Source organism: Chiloscyllium plagiosum, chromosome 9, assembly GCF_004010195.1.
Source record: "Chiloscyllium plagiosum isolate BGI_BamShark_2017 chromosome 9, ASM401019v2, whole genome shotgun sequence".
In the NCBI taxonomy this organism is placed as follows: Eukaryota; Metazoa; Chordata; class Chondrichthyes; order Orectolobiformes; family Hemiscylliidae; genus Chiloscyllium; species Chiloscyllium plagiosum.
This window is the reverse complement of record NC_057718.1, coordinates 21,692,164-21,707,376: the sequence shown is the minus strand read 5'-3', so window position 1 is coordinate 21,707,376 and position 15,213 is coordinate 21,692,164. Positions and strand designations below refer to the sequence as shown.

At 35.8% G+C, this 15,213-nt stretch overlaps 2 protein-coding genes across 6 annotated transcripts in view; one reads left to right on the top strand and one right to left on the bottom strand.

The window, feature by feature from the left end:
* Nucleotides 1–4,926, top strand: part of mtr (5-methyltetrahydrofolate-homocysteine methyltransferase) — an 84,354-nt gene extending 79,428 nt beyond the window's left edge. For 3 of the 5 annotated variants that reach the window (XM_043695561.1, XM_043695562.1, XM_043695563.1), the window contains 3 exons: nucleotides 455–647; nucleotides 970–1,082; nucleotides 2,850–4,925. In XM_043695561.1, coding sequence (XP_043551496.1) covers nucleotides 455–647; nucleotides 970–1,082; nucleotides 2,850–2,936 — 393 coding nt within the window. In that variant the 3' untranslated portion in view covers nucleotides 2,937–4,925. Of the gene's footprint in view, nucleotides 1–454; nucleotides 648–969; nucleotides 1,083–2,849 lie in introns of all 5 variants that reach the window. The other 2 variants (XM_043695559.1, XM_043695558.1) reach the window with 1 other exon arrangement.
* Nucleotides 4,927–6,121: 1,195 nt separating this feature from the next.
* adpgk2 (ADP-dependent glucokinase 2) overlaps nucleotides 6,122–15,213 on the bottom strand; it is a 38,030-nt gene continuing 28,938 nt past the window's right edge. Inside the window, exon 6 of the mRNA XM_043695557.1 lies at nucleotides 6,122–9,988. Coding sequence (XP_043551492.1) covers nucleotides 9,321–9,988 — 668 coding nt within the window. The 3' untranslated portion in view covers nucleotides 6,122–9,320. The remainder of the gene's footprint in view (nucleotides 9,989–15,213) is intronic.

The window sequence follows — 15,213 nt, the reverse complement described above, 5'->3', positions numbered from 1 at the left end:
TCTCTATATTCCCAGTCTTCCAAGCCTGGGTTATAAATAATGTCCTAAACATCTGTGGAAACACTAAAATATCCTAAACATTGTTGTTATTAGTGTTAGTTACACCACAGCATTTTGAATCTTTATTTGGAAAACCTGAGGCAATTTAGACCTGGCATTAATTCATTGTTTTTGGGAAGTAAAGTATTTAATCAATATGTAAACAGTGTGATAATAAGTGAGGTGCAGCTTTTAGTGCATATTACAAACACACACAATTTGATGACCAAATGACAGGCCAAACTGCTGAAATGGAATTTGCTTTGTGAAATTGTCAAAATGTTCAGTGCTATAAACAACAAAGTGTAGAGAAATTATTGTTTTGTTTAACTTATTTTTGAATAGCTTGATTCATTTGCTTTGATTCTGCAAATTATTTTCCAAAGATATTTTATTTTATTTTCATATTTCAAAGGCATTTGCAGAAGAGCTGCATGTGAGAGTCCGGAAGGAATTTTGGGGATACTCCCCTGATGAGAGCCTGGATATTGCTAGTATACATAGAATCAAATATGTGGGAATTCGTCCAGCTCCAGGGTACCCAAGCCAACCCGATCACACTGAGAAAATAACAATGTGGAAACTAGCCAGTATTGAGGAAACGACAGGTAATCACTTTTAAGACTCATTTAATATGTTCAGATAGAATTGATTTGTGAGTTTGTGAATGGTTAGAATATCAGTTAAAAAAAATTCCATTTAAAATTGTATGCCTTGCTTATTTGCTACTTAGTTTGAAGTTTTGCTGAAATTACAGCTTATACTCACTTACCTGCACCAATTTAATAACTAGATTGGATAAATAAAATTATAGTTTTGTCTTTAATTAGTTGAGAACATGTGTGTACTCTGATACATTCAATAAATAGTGAAGATTTAATATTTGTCTCATCAACATCTGACTAAAAGGTCTCTTTACTTTCTGCATAGGAATTACATTGACAGAATCTTTGGCTATGACTCCAGCTGCAGCAGTCTCAGGCTTTTATTTTTCCAGTCCACAATCTATGTATTTTGCTGTTGGAAAAATTACGAAGGAACAGGTTGGTTGTTAATTTGTGAAACAATTAAATCCAGAAAATGCATGGTTAAATTTGCTTAAAATATGGAAATAGTTGAGGAAGGCACATAAGCCAGGCAACGCTTTCTTCAATTTTTGGGGGCTATTTGAAGTTATATAACTGAACCTCTAACTAAGCATTCAGAAATTCCTTTTATTATTTCTACTTGAGCATATTTTTGAATTAACTCAATGTAGCTTTTCATTAATTATATTAAGTAACTACTTGCACAAGGAAGTCTGGAGAAAGATGCAGTGGATTTTGTCAAGGTGTGTTGCAGGACTCTGTGATCTACACTCAGTTTCTGTGTGCAAGAATGACACTCTTTTTGATTTGCCTGAGCAGTTGGTCTTCTAGAGCAAGGGCTTGACCTTGATGGGGTGTTGTAGACCTGCCACATTCCAAGTCCAGGACTACATGTTGAGTGATGCACTAAAGCTTGGGGCAGTTGCCACCAAGGCTGTATGGGGAAAGTCTGAGGTCTTCCTGGTGAAGTAGCCTCCTGGTACCTCAAATGCATGTAAATATAGTCTGGTTCAAGTAAGATCCCTTTGGTCTTTTGACTCTATCCAAACCCCAATGTTTGTTTGCTTCCTTGATATGCTAATATACAGAACAAAACTGCATTTGTAACTATGCATAGATATCTAAGAATAAAGTATATTTTGAAATAAAAAATAATTCCAACAATGACAAATTCTTCAAGTGCTATAATGAAGTATCAGCTGAACTGCTTTTAAAACAGCAGAGTATGAAATAGGTGTGGATTTTAGGATTGAATTCTGTACTGTCAATGCATTCTGAATGTCTCCTAACTGCCAAGAGCTACCACTGAGTAGAACGGAGATAAATTTCCAAGCTCGGACCACAAAAGGAGAATTAAGTGATATGTTTTCAGGTAATTTCCAGCAAAGTCAAATAAAGGACAGACATAGGAAAGGATGCTATTTGTAAATATTGAGTTTGATACACTGTGAAGTAAATGAATTGGGTAAAAATTCAAATTACAGATGGCTACTAGAGAAATTTCAGGTTTATGAAAACATTACAGAAGATGCTAATTTTCCATTTAATGAAATATTTTTAGTGACAGTGCATAAGAATTCAGTTTGAGCTATCCTGGTTATTGAAAAGCTCAATTAATCATTGTTATCTGTAAATTTCTACTACTCAAAAAGAATCCAAACTATGTTAAATTATTGATTTCAGTCAAGACAAAGCAGTTATGCCCAAGACTGGGATAAGGAATCAGTACAACTTCTGATTCTTGATCCTTATGCAGAGATGCCTGCTGCATTTGTTGTGGTAAGGTTTAGACCCAATGTTGATGGTGTACTAAAATCTACTATCAAGGCTCATACATCCATAAATTATCATCCTTCCAAAAAAAACTTTATATTCTTCCCAATTTTCTTTTAAAGTAGCTGCTGTTTACCATGTACTAGTATAATACCTACATTAAAAGTAGGTAAGTTGGCCAAACAAAAAAAGACTTAACGTTTGGTGGAATTAAGTTCATCATATACTTTGCACAGTTTTCTTATCCAAGGAATATTTTTAACCCATTTTACTACATTTAAAACCACAAAATGCAGATTCATAAAGCAGATTTTTTAAAACTGTAAAATTTACAAGGATGGCATGTTGAACTTGCAGATCAGTGTTTAGATCAAAGACAGTTAACCTGTGTATTGATGTGACTATTTGTTGGAATTTTACAATTAATGTGAATGTGATGTTCATTTACAGGTTGAGGATTATGCAGCCAGAAAACAGATGAAAGTAGAAGAGGTTGAGAAATGGCTGGGACCCATTTTAGGATATGAGACTGACTGATAGATTTTTAATACAAATCGTGATGAGATGCCATAAAGTTGGTCTTATGCACAGATTTGTGTCTTACTGCATTTTTTCATGTTACAAAATGTCTATGCATAAAAAATTCTTGAAAGTAGTTTAGGATCACACTTGTAAACTAACAGTTTGGAACTCGATCAGCCATCTTAATCCATTTTAGTAAAAAAATAGAATTTAGGAGTTTAAGAATATGCACTTTTTCTCTCAAGGCTTCACTTCCTTTAAATTATTCCCAGAGACAATACTTCCAGTTCCTGGCAGAGTATTCATCTAGTTCCCAGGCTACTTACTTTAGTATTGAATATTGCTGAGAGTGTAACTTACCAAATATTTCACTGATCACCCAGTTTCCAATGTTCTCAATTAGTAGCAGTTGCTACTAGTTTCAGACAATTAAAAAAAATTCAACTAAAGAAGTAACATTAACAAACACCTTTGTGAAAAAAGTGGTCAGCCTAAATGCTTAAGTTAATACGGGCTTAAATACAAAAACACCAACATATGGTATCATCAAATAGTGGTGTCGAGGCTTTTTGTCCTTCTTCACTTTTGAGTATTAGTATATCTTGTTTTGTGAAAGGTGACAGCAGAGCATAGAAATTGCCAATTAATTGCATGCTTAAGTGGTTGCGTATAAGAGGAAGGGTTTAAAACTGATATGGGCCAAGTGCTGGCAAATGGGACCAGGTTAATTTTGGATATTTGGTTGGCCTAGATGAGTTGGACCAAAGGGTCAGCTTCTGTGCTGTATATCTGACTATGATCAACATGAATTATTTAACTGTTTCTAAATGGATGATATTCCTCAATTTTCTGGAGTGATCAATGTACATAATTCTACATTATGTGCTCACTAGCTCCTCTGGATTGTATGTTCAGTATCATTCTCCAAGCAATTACATACTTTTGGTAATTTGGGCAATGCTCATGTGACTATGTTTATAAGGAGAAAATTAGGAGTGGGGGGGGGGAAAAAGGAGAGAGAAAGTAGAACTAGCCACTTATCCACTCAAACCTTAAATCAGACCAGACTCCATTTAGCTCACTTTCCCCATATTCCTTAATTACTTTAGCTAACAAAAACAACAATTAATCCATTATCATTTGCTATTTACAGAAGAGAGTTCTTAAGTGTCACCCTTTGAGTGTGATGTGTTTCCTAATTTAACTTAAAAGATTTAAGAGCCAGTCCTCTTTGAACTAATCTCCTCAACAAAGGGAAGTACCAGCACAGCATCCAGCCTGCCACTGTGCCCTCAGGATCTTTCCATTTTTATGGTTAGAGATTTTATTTTTCCCCATCTTGCTTGCCTAGTCCTGTAAAAAAAGTAATTTGTTCTTCTGCCACAACTGTACTGATTTACATCGACAAGGGATGAAAACCTTAACCTTCCTGTTCTACTTCCTAACCAATTACCTTTTGCATTCGTTCACATAAACAGGATTAAAAGGTAAAAACTTCTATGCAAAACAATAGGACCATTGCAGGTTCAATATCATTAAAATGTGAATGGCATCTAGAAGTAAGCTGGGTTTATATTAACCTCTAGTCATTTGTATTTTAATATTTATAAATATTACCTTGAAATGGCACTTTTATCATGTGTAGATCAGGTAAAAAACACTTTGATGTTCAGATCAAATTTCTGATTAGAGCACTGAAATGATTCGTTAAGCTCCAGGTATTGGTTTCTAATGAAGGTCAAGGGAATTCTGGATTCAATTCTAAACACCAGAATATCCAGACTAACCCTTTAAGTTATTAAACCAGATACCTAAGAAACTGCCAATAAACTGAGCAAAATCTGGATATTCTATTAATAGCGCAAAGATATTGCACAACATGTCTCCAATCTCAAACTGATGTTTTTAAAAATAAAGTATATTTAAAGAGCTTTAGAATTGCAGTAAATGTTATCTTTTGAATTATTTTACAAGTTTTAAACTAACCTGTATTTTTATTATGTATATAAATCTTTGGATGAAAACTAATTTTAATCAACATGATTTTCATTCATGGGATAAGTAAAGTTTTTTTGTTTGAAGAGTTCTTTTTTGTTTATTCAAGACATATGGCATTCACTAACTAATCAACATCCAGGTTTTACAAGTCCCTCAAACCCAATCACTTACTTTGAACAGCCAAAGGATTTATAGAATAAGACATTTATAAATTTGGTTTAAAAAAAGTGGTCTCCTACTTGTATGCAAGTTTCTGACTTGCTCAAGAGTAATGTTAACACAAAATCGATCCTTCAACAGCCAGGTACCATTATGGAAACAGTACAGATGTACATGTTGATTTAGCTAAGATAGCAAAGGGTCATTTGTTACTTAGGCAGTTGCCACATGTTATTAGTGATCATACAGGAAGATGGCTGACACTAATCTGTATCTCCTGAATGAAGCGTGTAACCTGTAGTCAAATGCAGGAACCTGCTGTTGAAATGTCCTGTGCTCAAATGAGGACAATTTAAAGAGAGCATGCAAATTTCAACCCCTTGCCAAGAAACTCAACTTGATTCCTTCCTGAAGGTCTCCTGTTCTAGAGGCTTGTTTGTTTTCAAAGAAGTGAAACTTTCAATTAACTAAATTTTAACCCTAGTTTAGCTGGGTGATGTTCTAGATGATCACGTCATCTTAATAGTGCTAGGAGTTGCTGGATGTCCGGTTCTAATAATTGATCATTCAAGTATAATGACTATATAATGCAAAATGGCTGGATTTAAATTGTGCCATGATAATTTGAATAAACTGGTCATTAGTGGACAAGCAAAAGAAAAACCAAAATGAAAGCTTCTATAATGATCTAAAGACTCATTTAGATAATCATCCTTCCGAGAAGAGGGTCGACCACCTTTACCCCATCTGACATACATGCCATTTCAATCCCACAATACATGTCAGGCTCACTGGCATCTAAAACTAGCCACACAAATAATTTTCCTTAACATAAGTAGAAAAGCATATTCACAAAGAAGAATTAAGCTAAAGTGAGCTTTTCCACTTAAAAAATCATTAAGCATTCCATTATTCACATTATACTCCTAAGAACAGGAAGCAGTTGTCATTCTGAAGTTGGGCCAGTAAATCAGTTGCAACTTCCATCTCACTCAACCAAATTGATGGACACTTTTCAATTGGTGAATAATTAGGCAATTAAATATTCAGAATCAGTTTATTGGAAACAAACAAGTACAAAATAAAGTGGATATTTCATTACAGGGAAATAAAACTCATAACAATGCTGACTTGAGAAATTTAAAACTTCATCATGCCACAAAAGCAAAGTCATTATTTCAAGCAAGATAATTACATCTCTTCACATTCCCACCAGAAGGCATAATTAACAATATCATCTACACATCACTGAGGCAATTTGGAATGGTGTAGCAGTTTTTATTTAAAAAGTCATACCCTGTATAAATCTGTGACTATATTAAAAAAAAGCTCGTGGCTCCATAATAATTCAGACAAAGTTGAGAGCCCATCTTAAGAATCTGGATTTATTCAAATAAGGACATTGCCCATCACACATTAGACTAACAGCAATTTCAGAAGCCATGATCTAAGTGTTGGTGTTTCAATTTATTAAGTTTGGAATGCAGCATAAGCAGTTATTAATTTTTGTACACCTGGGCAAGTTACTGGACAAATTTAAAATATTTATTGCATGGTGTTGACAAATTAGTACATTTCTAGGGTGGTCACAAACAACGGAGTTCAAAACAAACCGGTTTTCTTCACTTTGTTTCAAAAGTATAAGCAGCAAATTGGTCATTTAGGGTTTCATTGATACTTTTGTACCGTGGACATATCATGCAGGTTATTTTTGAAAGTACTTATTTTGAAATAAAAGTATCAAAATTGCTCACTAGACATTACTACAGAGTTTAAGAAAGAATAACCCAGCAACAGATGACCTAGGAATGGATAGTTTACAATTAAATTTCAGAACTTGGACTAAAGGTAGTTATCAACTAAATGCAAAAAGAATATAGCTTCTAAAGCTTCATATTCAAAAGAATGGCTCAAGTATGCTCTTTCATTGCAAGTAAAATATAAAAATTTTTAAAATAGTTTATTTGCTACAGAAATCTTTTTTCTCAAATGTCGAGCCACATCATTTCTTGTTTTAAAGACCTTAACTTACATGAACTAATGAACAAATTCTGATTAAAAGAATGATCAGTGCAAAAACACTGTACCATTTACCATGTTAAATAGCAGTATCAAATTTGTTTTCAATAATTGTCATCAATCAAAACGTACCTCTTTTGGCTAAGACTCACTTAAAAGGCTGAGATCAGTTCAATAGAATAAAACAGCCTTTATTTCAGAGTGGGATGGGGAAAGTGGAAAGAAGTCAAGATTTTCTTTCGTACTTGACACAAAGCATTTCTCAGGTAAAGCAAATTTTATATAATTTGTATTTAAATAGCACCTTTTCAACATAAAATATCCCAAGGCACAGAGTCGATTTAGCAAAAATCTAAGTTCACTGCTACTCACCTCATTACAATGTTAGAGTTTTAAGCTTCCAGACTTTCAAAACAACAGTTATTGCACCATTTCCGCAGAATTTCTCATTTTTTCAGTTAACTTTAAAATTTCAGTTAGCAATGATTTCTTTGTCTGAGTTAATAAAAACCCAAACTGTTTGGAAACTTTCACGTGACACAGCAACTACAGCCTTCAAAGGTTAGAAGGTAAGGGAGTGATAGATTTTGGCTATACTGTAATGGATAAAGTGCATCCTAATTTGACACCTAACTAGCAGATCTCTGGTTATAAAAGTGTGTCTCTGCTCGTTCTGGAACCCCAGCCCCCAAACAAATTTTAATACTAATGCAATTCAAATGAAAATTATACATTTTATCCATAATGTATCCTTATTATTTTGCCTCTAAACATGGTGAACTTACTAAAGCAGTTTTATTTTTAGTATATTCCCAGGTGCATTCACATTATCATGGTAATGGAACACTTTCCTCACATTATGATAAACTAAGTATAAATCAAGGAATACAGTTTTATACTTATACTTTTTGCTCAGTTATCACAGAAGAATTCCCCTTCAACTATCTGAATGCACAAATAGTCAGTAAAATTCTGCTTTCTGCTGAAACTATTGCAAGTTTCCATTGTCACTTCAATGTCCAGCAGTTTGAGAGCTGAGTAGATTCCCTATTAGAGAGCTCCCAGTTTGTTTCCAACTTTCCCAGTTATTTTAACTCTAACCTTCTCAAACAAGAAGGTATGTAGTTTAGAGAAGTGGCCAAATGTACCACATAGAAACAATATCAATCCACAGACTAGAAAATGCCTGGTCATCACTGGTCATGCCAAATGAATAGATCTGAGTGAGGGAGGAAACCCTAGGAAAGGCAATGTTCAATGGGAGAGGAGGACAGAAGTCAAGTTCCCCACACAATTGTGATTTCACAGAAATTCAGGCTGATCAGAGATATGGCAGCAAACACATCATGACTGGCTTTTTTTACCTTCTCTGTCCATGACCAAAAAGACCACCTATCTAGATTCACTAGGACATTTATGATGTTCTTAAAAGCTGCCAGTGCTCCTGGAAATGAGGCATGAATGGCCAGAAATAAAAACAAAATCGAAAGGACCATTTAGTTGATCTGGATCTGATTATTAAAACATTTGGAAGTACTAGCTAGAATATGATTTTATACATAGTTAGTCAAACTGGGAATAAAGTAGCAAATATACCACAAAAATAGTGAAAAGAAAAAGGTGGGGTGGGATGGGGAGGGGAAACGAAAGAAAGAACGAAGATACACATAGGATGTTTATATAATCTAAATCAGGAGAAAGAGTAGCACAGGACTGTATTGCACCTGAGAATAGTCACTGACTTAGCTCAGTTTAACTGGCCACTTTGACAGCCACAAAAAGGATATAAAATACTGACTCAAAAATTAAGATGGAATGCACCAAGCTTTTTATAACAATGCAATGGCTGGCTCGCGTTCAGAATATTCCTAAGAAAATGGGGAGTTGTAACTAAACAAAATACTCATTATATTTTCAATATTTACTCACAGCTGTCAAACAAAAAAATGACAAATTAAAAGTATAAATCAAGATTAGACATGGAAGATCATAGAATAATTTATACAAAAATTGTGAAAAAATGAATAGTTAAACAATACCAAAACACCTCAATGTTGATTACAAGAGGCTAAATTATACAGAAAATAAAATTTTATTTGACTGTGTGAAGGAAGATGAAGCATGAAAATATATTAAGCTCCCTCACCGAGGTATTACACAAGGTTTTAAGTATGTCCATGTTCCAACCTCAACCTCCTCCCCTTCAGAGGTAGAGAGAGATTATTAGATCTGTAGAACCAAGCTGGCTGCAGAAACATTATCACCACCACCTACAGTCTGGTAGACCTCTGTACATACTAGCACTGGAGCAACACAAATTTCATAGTTGTCCTCCTCCCAGCAAGAAACAGGGCGATTTTCTTCAAGCGGAATTTTCTTACTCCCTTGCTCACGGCTTATAGAAAAAGAATCATCCATTATCAACTTGGCTTTGCTGGTGTCAATATTTGGTGAGCCACAAACATGGCGATGTGCAGTCAGTGAAGCTTTGGCAGCTGCTGACATGGTGTTTCTCCAAGAAGACCCTTTAGCAATAACGATTGCCTGGAAAGCAAGAGTATGAACATGCAGACGTGTCAGTCTGCGGTTTGCGCTTGTTATTTCCTGAGAATTTAAGATACGATATACATCCCGCATCTGATCAAGTACATTTGCTACTCTTGGGTAAGGGTCAGATAAGACAGTGATATTGGATCCCTTTAACATGCTAAGTAGATTGGGTAACTCTTGTTCATTCATTCCTAAAGAATCTACATGAGTAATGACATAGGATAAAAGTTTGCTCAGAACACTGCGATCCACAAAAGAGGCCATCTCAAAATGGATTCCAGTGGTGCGATCCATTGATAAAAGGAGATCCTGGAGCAATCTTAACCGCTTGTCAAGTTGACCTGTAAAAGAAAAAAAATTGTTAATGCATCATAATGAATTATTTAAGGAATTCTAATAGTTCTGTAACTAAACTATGATATTTTTGGCATGGAGTGCACAATGAAGTAAAGCTATACCAATTTCCTCAACCAACCCAACAAGAATTGCAAACATTTCTCCACAATTGCAAAACAAACAGCAGGTAAAAACAAATATCAAGCTATTGTGCATTATGCAGAGATAGGGTTAAATTCCCAATGATAATTTGGTTTCAGAGTGTGATGAGTAGATGGAGGTGGGGATAATGGTGATAGGTCGGAGAGGAGGTCACTTCCAATTAATAAAACAGTGGCTGCCCCATGGCTGACCAACTCCCCCTCCTATTCCGCCAAGGACATGCAGGTCCTGAACCTTCTCCATCCACTCCCTAACCATCTGACGCCTGGAAGAAGAATGCCTCATCTTCTGCCTCGGGACCCTCCAACACCACAGCATCAATGTGGATTTCACCAGTTTCCCCATTTCCCCTCCCTCGACTTATCCCAGTTCCAACCTTCCAGCTCAGCACTGCCCTCATGACCTGTCCATCTTTCTCCCCACCTATTCGCTTCACTCTCCTCACCATTATCTTCACCTCCATCTACCTATCGCACTCTAAGCTATCTTGCCACCCCCCCCCAGCCTCACCCATCTCACCACCCCCTCCGCTCTCAGCTTCATTTCTGATGAAGGGCTTTTTGCCTAAAACATAGATTCTCCTGCTCCTTGGATGCTACCTGATCTGCTGTGCTTTTCCAGCACCACACTCTCAACTCGGATCTCCAGCACCTGCAGACCTCAATTTCTATTTTTAAAAAGAAGAAAGTAAGTACATACAAAAAAACTACTGGAGAGAGAAAAGGCTCAACAGCAATAGAGAAATAAAGTCTGTTGCAAGAATTGTGCATGTTTTGTCGGGAAAGACACACAGATTCAAGTTAGATAGCATCACCTGACAAGGAGTGGTTGATTGTGCAAAGCAACATGGCTGAATACAATTACAATCAGAATCTGAAAGATAGTGTCCATAAGTAGCTTTCAAATCACTAGCTAGGTAAATTATACTAGTTATTTATGGACAATCCAACAACTTCAGACTAGTGTAGATCCAAAACACAAATTATTTATGATTAGAAGCACGCCACTCTTGCATTAGTATTGCATAAACAGCATCTGTGGCCCACTACTGAAATACTTTGAATGATGTAAAGTTGTACGTGTGCAGCAGATACAAACTAAAAAACTAGCCACAGTAAATTAGACATGTCTACATACAACATTTTAACTGAGCTGAATGTTAGTAACTCTTATTAACTTCTATAATTATAAAAACAAAGAGCTGTGTTTTTGTTTGATTTCTCACATATTAAGTGCTGGGAGAAACTCAGCAGGTCTGGCCACATCTGGAGTGACAGAAAAACTTAATGCTGCAAATCCAGTGACTCACAATGTTAACAGTTTTTCTCTATGGATGCTGCCAGTCCGGAGTTTCTCCCGGAACTTCGTCTTTAATTTTTTTTTTAAGTTTTACAAGTAGAGTCTCATTCTATCAGAATTTCATTATCATTGGGAGTACTTAAAAAAAAATTTCCAAATATTTTCTCTCAGAGACTTTGATTTGGGTGGTTTACCAACAGCTTGCCATGCAAATGCTAATGGAAATTAAGAGGGCAACAACCAGTACTATTCATTTGCTTGAATTCTTGCCAGGTCAATTCTCAGAATTGTACATTCTGGCCCAATGTCTCAAAAGGTAACTGGAAAACAGTGAAGGTGAAAGAAAAGTCTGATACATTAATGCAAGATTCAGCTACCAAACGGTTTCTTTCACAGGGTCAGTTTCAAATCTAGGCTGCTTTGATAGCTATAATAAGATTTACTCAAACATTTACCATCAAAAGGTCAAAATTCATTCCATCTGTACAGTTTATTAACCTAATTGATCAATATAGTACTACTTTTGAAAGTTTTTAAACCACATCCCCTTATAACTCTAGTCCAATACAAAATGCTACACCACTTCATGGTAGTCAATTAAATAATTGCTGTTGAATGCAGCAGTTTTTTCTTGAACAGCATTCAACGTGGACGAGAACACTTGTGTCTTTAACCACCGGTTAAAAGGATATTTATGTTAAAACAGTTGTCCTTTAACTGTCAAGTTTCATTCAGAAACTAGGGTCTTAAACATGAACAAAGGAAACTAAGTAAATGAGGGGCAAATTGACTATGGTGGATTGGAAAAACACATTAAAACAATTGTTGGTAGACAGGTAACATCTAGTTTTTAAAGAAATAGTACATGATCTACAACAGATATATACCCCAGCTAGGCACAAATACCTAAAGAGAGAGATGAATCAAACAACTAATTCAAACAAAAGGTGTTAAAGACTACATTTAATTAAATGGTAGTTGTTATTAAAAAAAAAAGGATATTAGAAAAAATGGCAAGCCAGGGTACTGGGAACAATTTCAAACCCAGCAGAGGACCACCAAGAAACAGACGAAGAAGAAAAAAATAAGAAAGTGAATGTAAGCCAACAAGAAATACAGCCTGTAAAAGTTTCATAACGTGTGTGGAAAGAAAAAGAAATAGCTCAGACAAAATGAGCACATTAAAAGTTGAGAGAGGAGAACAAGGAAATTTGAGAAACAAAGCAATTAAATTGGTTTGTCTTCACAATGATACAGAAATCCTCCCAGAAATACTGGGTTTTAAAGAACTTGTGAATCTGAGGAACTCAAAAAATATTAGAATTATTAAAGAGATATTACTTCTAAAGTTAAGAGGATGACAAATTCCATGAATCAGAACAACTGTATTCCAGTGTTGAAGGAAGTGACTACAGTGGTAACCAATGTCTGTATTGTTTAAGAATCTGTAGATTCTGGAAAGGCTCCAGCAGAATAGGAAGTAGCAAATATAACCCAACTACTTAAGAGAAGAAGGAGGGGGAATAAATAGGAACTGCAGATCTGTTAGTTTAATGTTAGACTCTCACAACTTCCCTGTTTCTATTTTAAAGAATGCAGTATCTAAAGAATTAGATAATAGAGAGACTGCTAAAATTGGGCAGAGCTATGGATACATAAAGAGAAATAGTGTTCGACAAACTTGGGAATTTTGAGGATTTCACTTGCAGCATGGATAAAGGAGAACCAATAGAAGAGGTGCAATTGGATTTTTAGAAGGTTCTTGATAAAAGTCCCATACAGGAAGTTAGTAAACAAAATTGGAACACATGGGATGGAGTGCATGGATTGAGAATTGGTTCAAAGGAAGCAGAGGATAGGGATAAAAACATAATTCTTAGGATGACCAGCTGTTACCAGTCAGGTTATTTATAATTTAAATACAACTTAAAATTGTAATATTTTAAAATCGCTAATGACGAAAGCAGGAAGGAATGCATGTTGTGAGGAGGATGTATGGAATCTACAAATAGGCGAAGGGTGATTGGGCTAGAAATATGGATTGATATATGGAATGTCATGTGAATAAATGTGAAGATATCCACTTTGGTAGAGGATTTTTTAAAAAATCTGCCTTTAAGAGGGAGAGATTGGGAAGTGTTGGTGGCCAAAAGGACCTGAGTATTCTGGTTCATGATCACGAGAGGTTACCGTGCAGGTATAACAAGCAATTTGAAAGGCAAATGGTATGTTGGCCATCAAAGAGATTTGATCATAAGATACCGTGCTGCAATCATATCAAGCCTGAGAGTGGGACCTCAGAGTAAGAGTCAGAGTTGTACAGCACGGAATCAGACTATTTGGTCCAACCCGTCCATGCTGACCAGATATCCTAAATTAATCTAGTCCCATTTGCTAACATTAGGCCCATATCACTCTAAACAACCATTCCTATTCATATATCCTTCCAGATGCCTTTTAAATGTTGTAATTCACCAGCCTCCACTACCTGCTCTGGCAGCTCACTCCATATATGTACCACCCTCTGCCCCTAAGGTCCCTTTTAAATTTTTTCCCCCTCTCACGCTAAACCTATGCCCTCTAGTTCTGGAGCCCCCCACCCCACCCCAAGGAAAATACCCTGTCTAGTTATCATATCCAATCCCCTCACGATTTTATAAACCTCCAAGGGTCACCCCTCGGCTCCGATGCTTCAGGGAAAGCAGCCCCAGCCTATTCAGCCTCTTCCTCTAGCTCATCTGGAGTATTTGAGTGTGTTTTGGACAACTAAAGAACGTACTGTCAGTGGATTCAATGGAGGTTCACCCGACTAATTCCTGGGGCAGCAGGCTGTTTTAAATTAAGAGATTGAGGAGACCTGGTCAGTATTATCCAGAACTTCAAACAAAAGAAGAGTGGTTGTTCTGAAACTTATGAAATTAGTCTATGACATGACAAGTAGAAGAGATGTTTCCCTAGCTAGTCAGTCTAGAACTAGAAGACAATTACAGAATAAGGATTAAGCCATTTAAGACAAAGAGGAACTTCTTCACTCAGGATGGAAAATCTTTGTGAGTTTTCTACCAGGGATGTATGTGGAAGCTCACTGAGTTTGTAAAAGGCAACAATCAATACATTTCTAGAGATGAATGGCAGCAAGGGATATAGTGTGACAAAATGGCACTGACTCAGGTGACTAGCTATAATCAAATTGAATGGCTGTGCAGGCACAGTGGGCTGAAAGGCCTACTCCTGTTCCTACAACTCTCCTCCAAAATAAGTAACTACTATTATGCAATCATTAAAAAAAACGTTGAATTTTGTAAAATTCAAATAATGCTTTAAAAGTTTGTTTCAAGTGCTTCAATTTGTTACTTCAACATAACACACTGAAGCAGCATAAACCATGCTAATTAATTCATGCATTAATGTTGAATGCAAAACTAGCAATTGCATTGTCTTTTCAACAACACAACTGGATTTCTTCATTCTTGTATGTTAATTGTAAGTACAGTTTAGTTTGGATCTTTTAAAACACAACGACGCAAAGATTCAAGGACCCTTACCAAAACACATTGCAACTGTATCTTCAGAAAACAATGAATCCTTTGATCTGAGGGTTGTGTACGTAAACACAGCACATAATAAAGCTTTCAATACAAGAGCATTGAATAATTACCAGTTATCTTATGAAATGCTTAAGTTCAAGGGCGTGCAAAAGGAAAAGTCAAACATTTACATTAAGAACTGTGGAAGTATTAAAAACTTGGCAAACTGCTTCATGAATAGA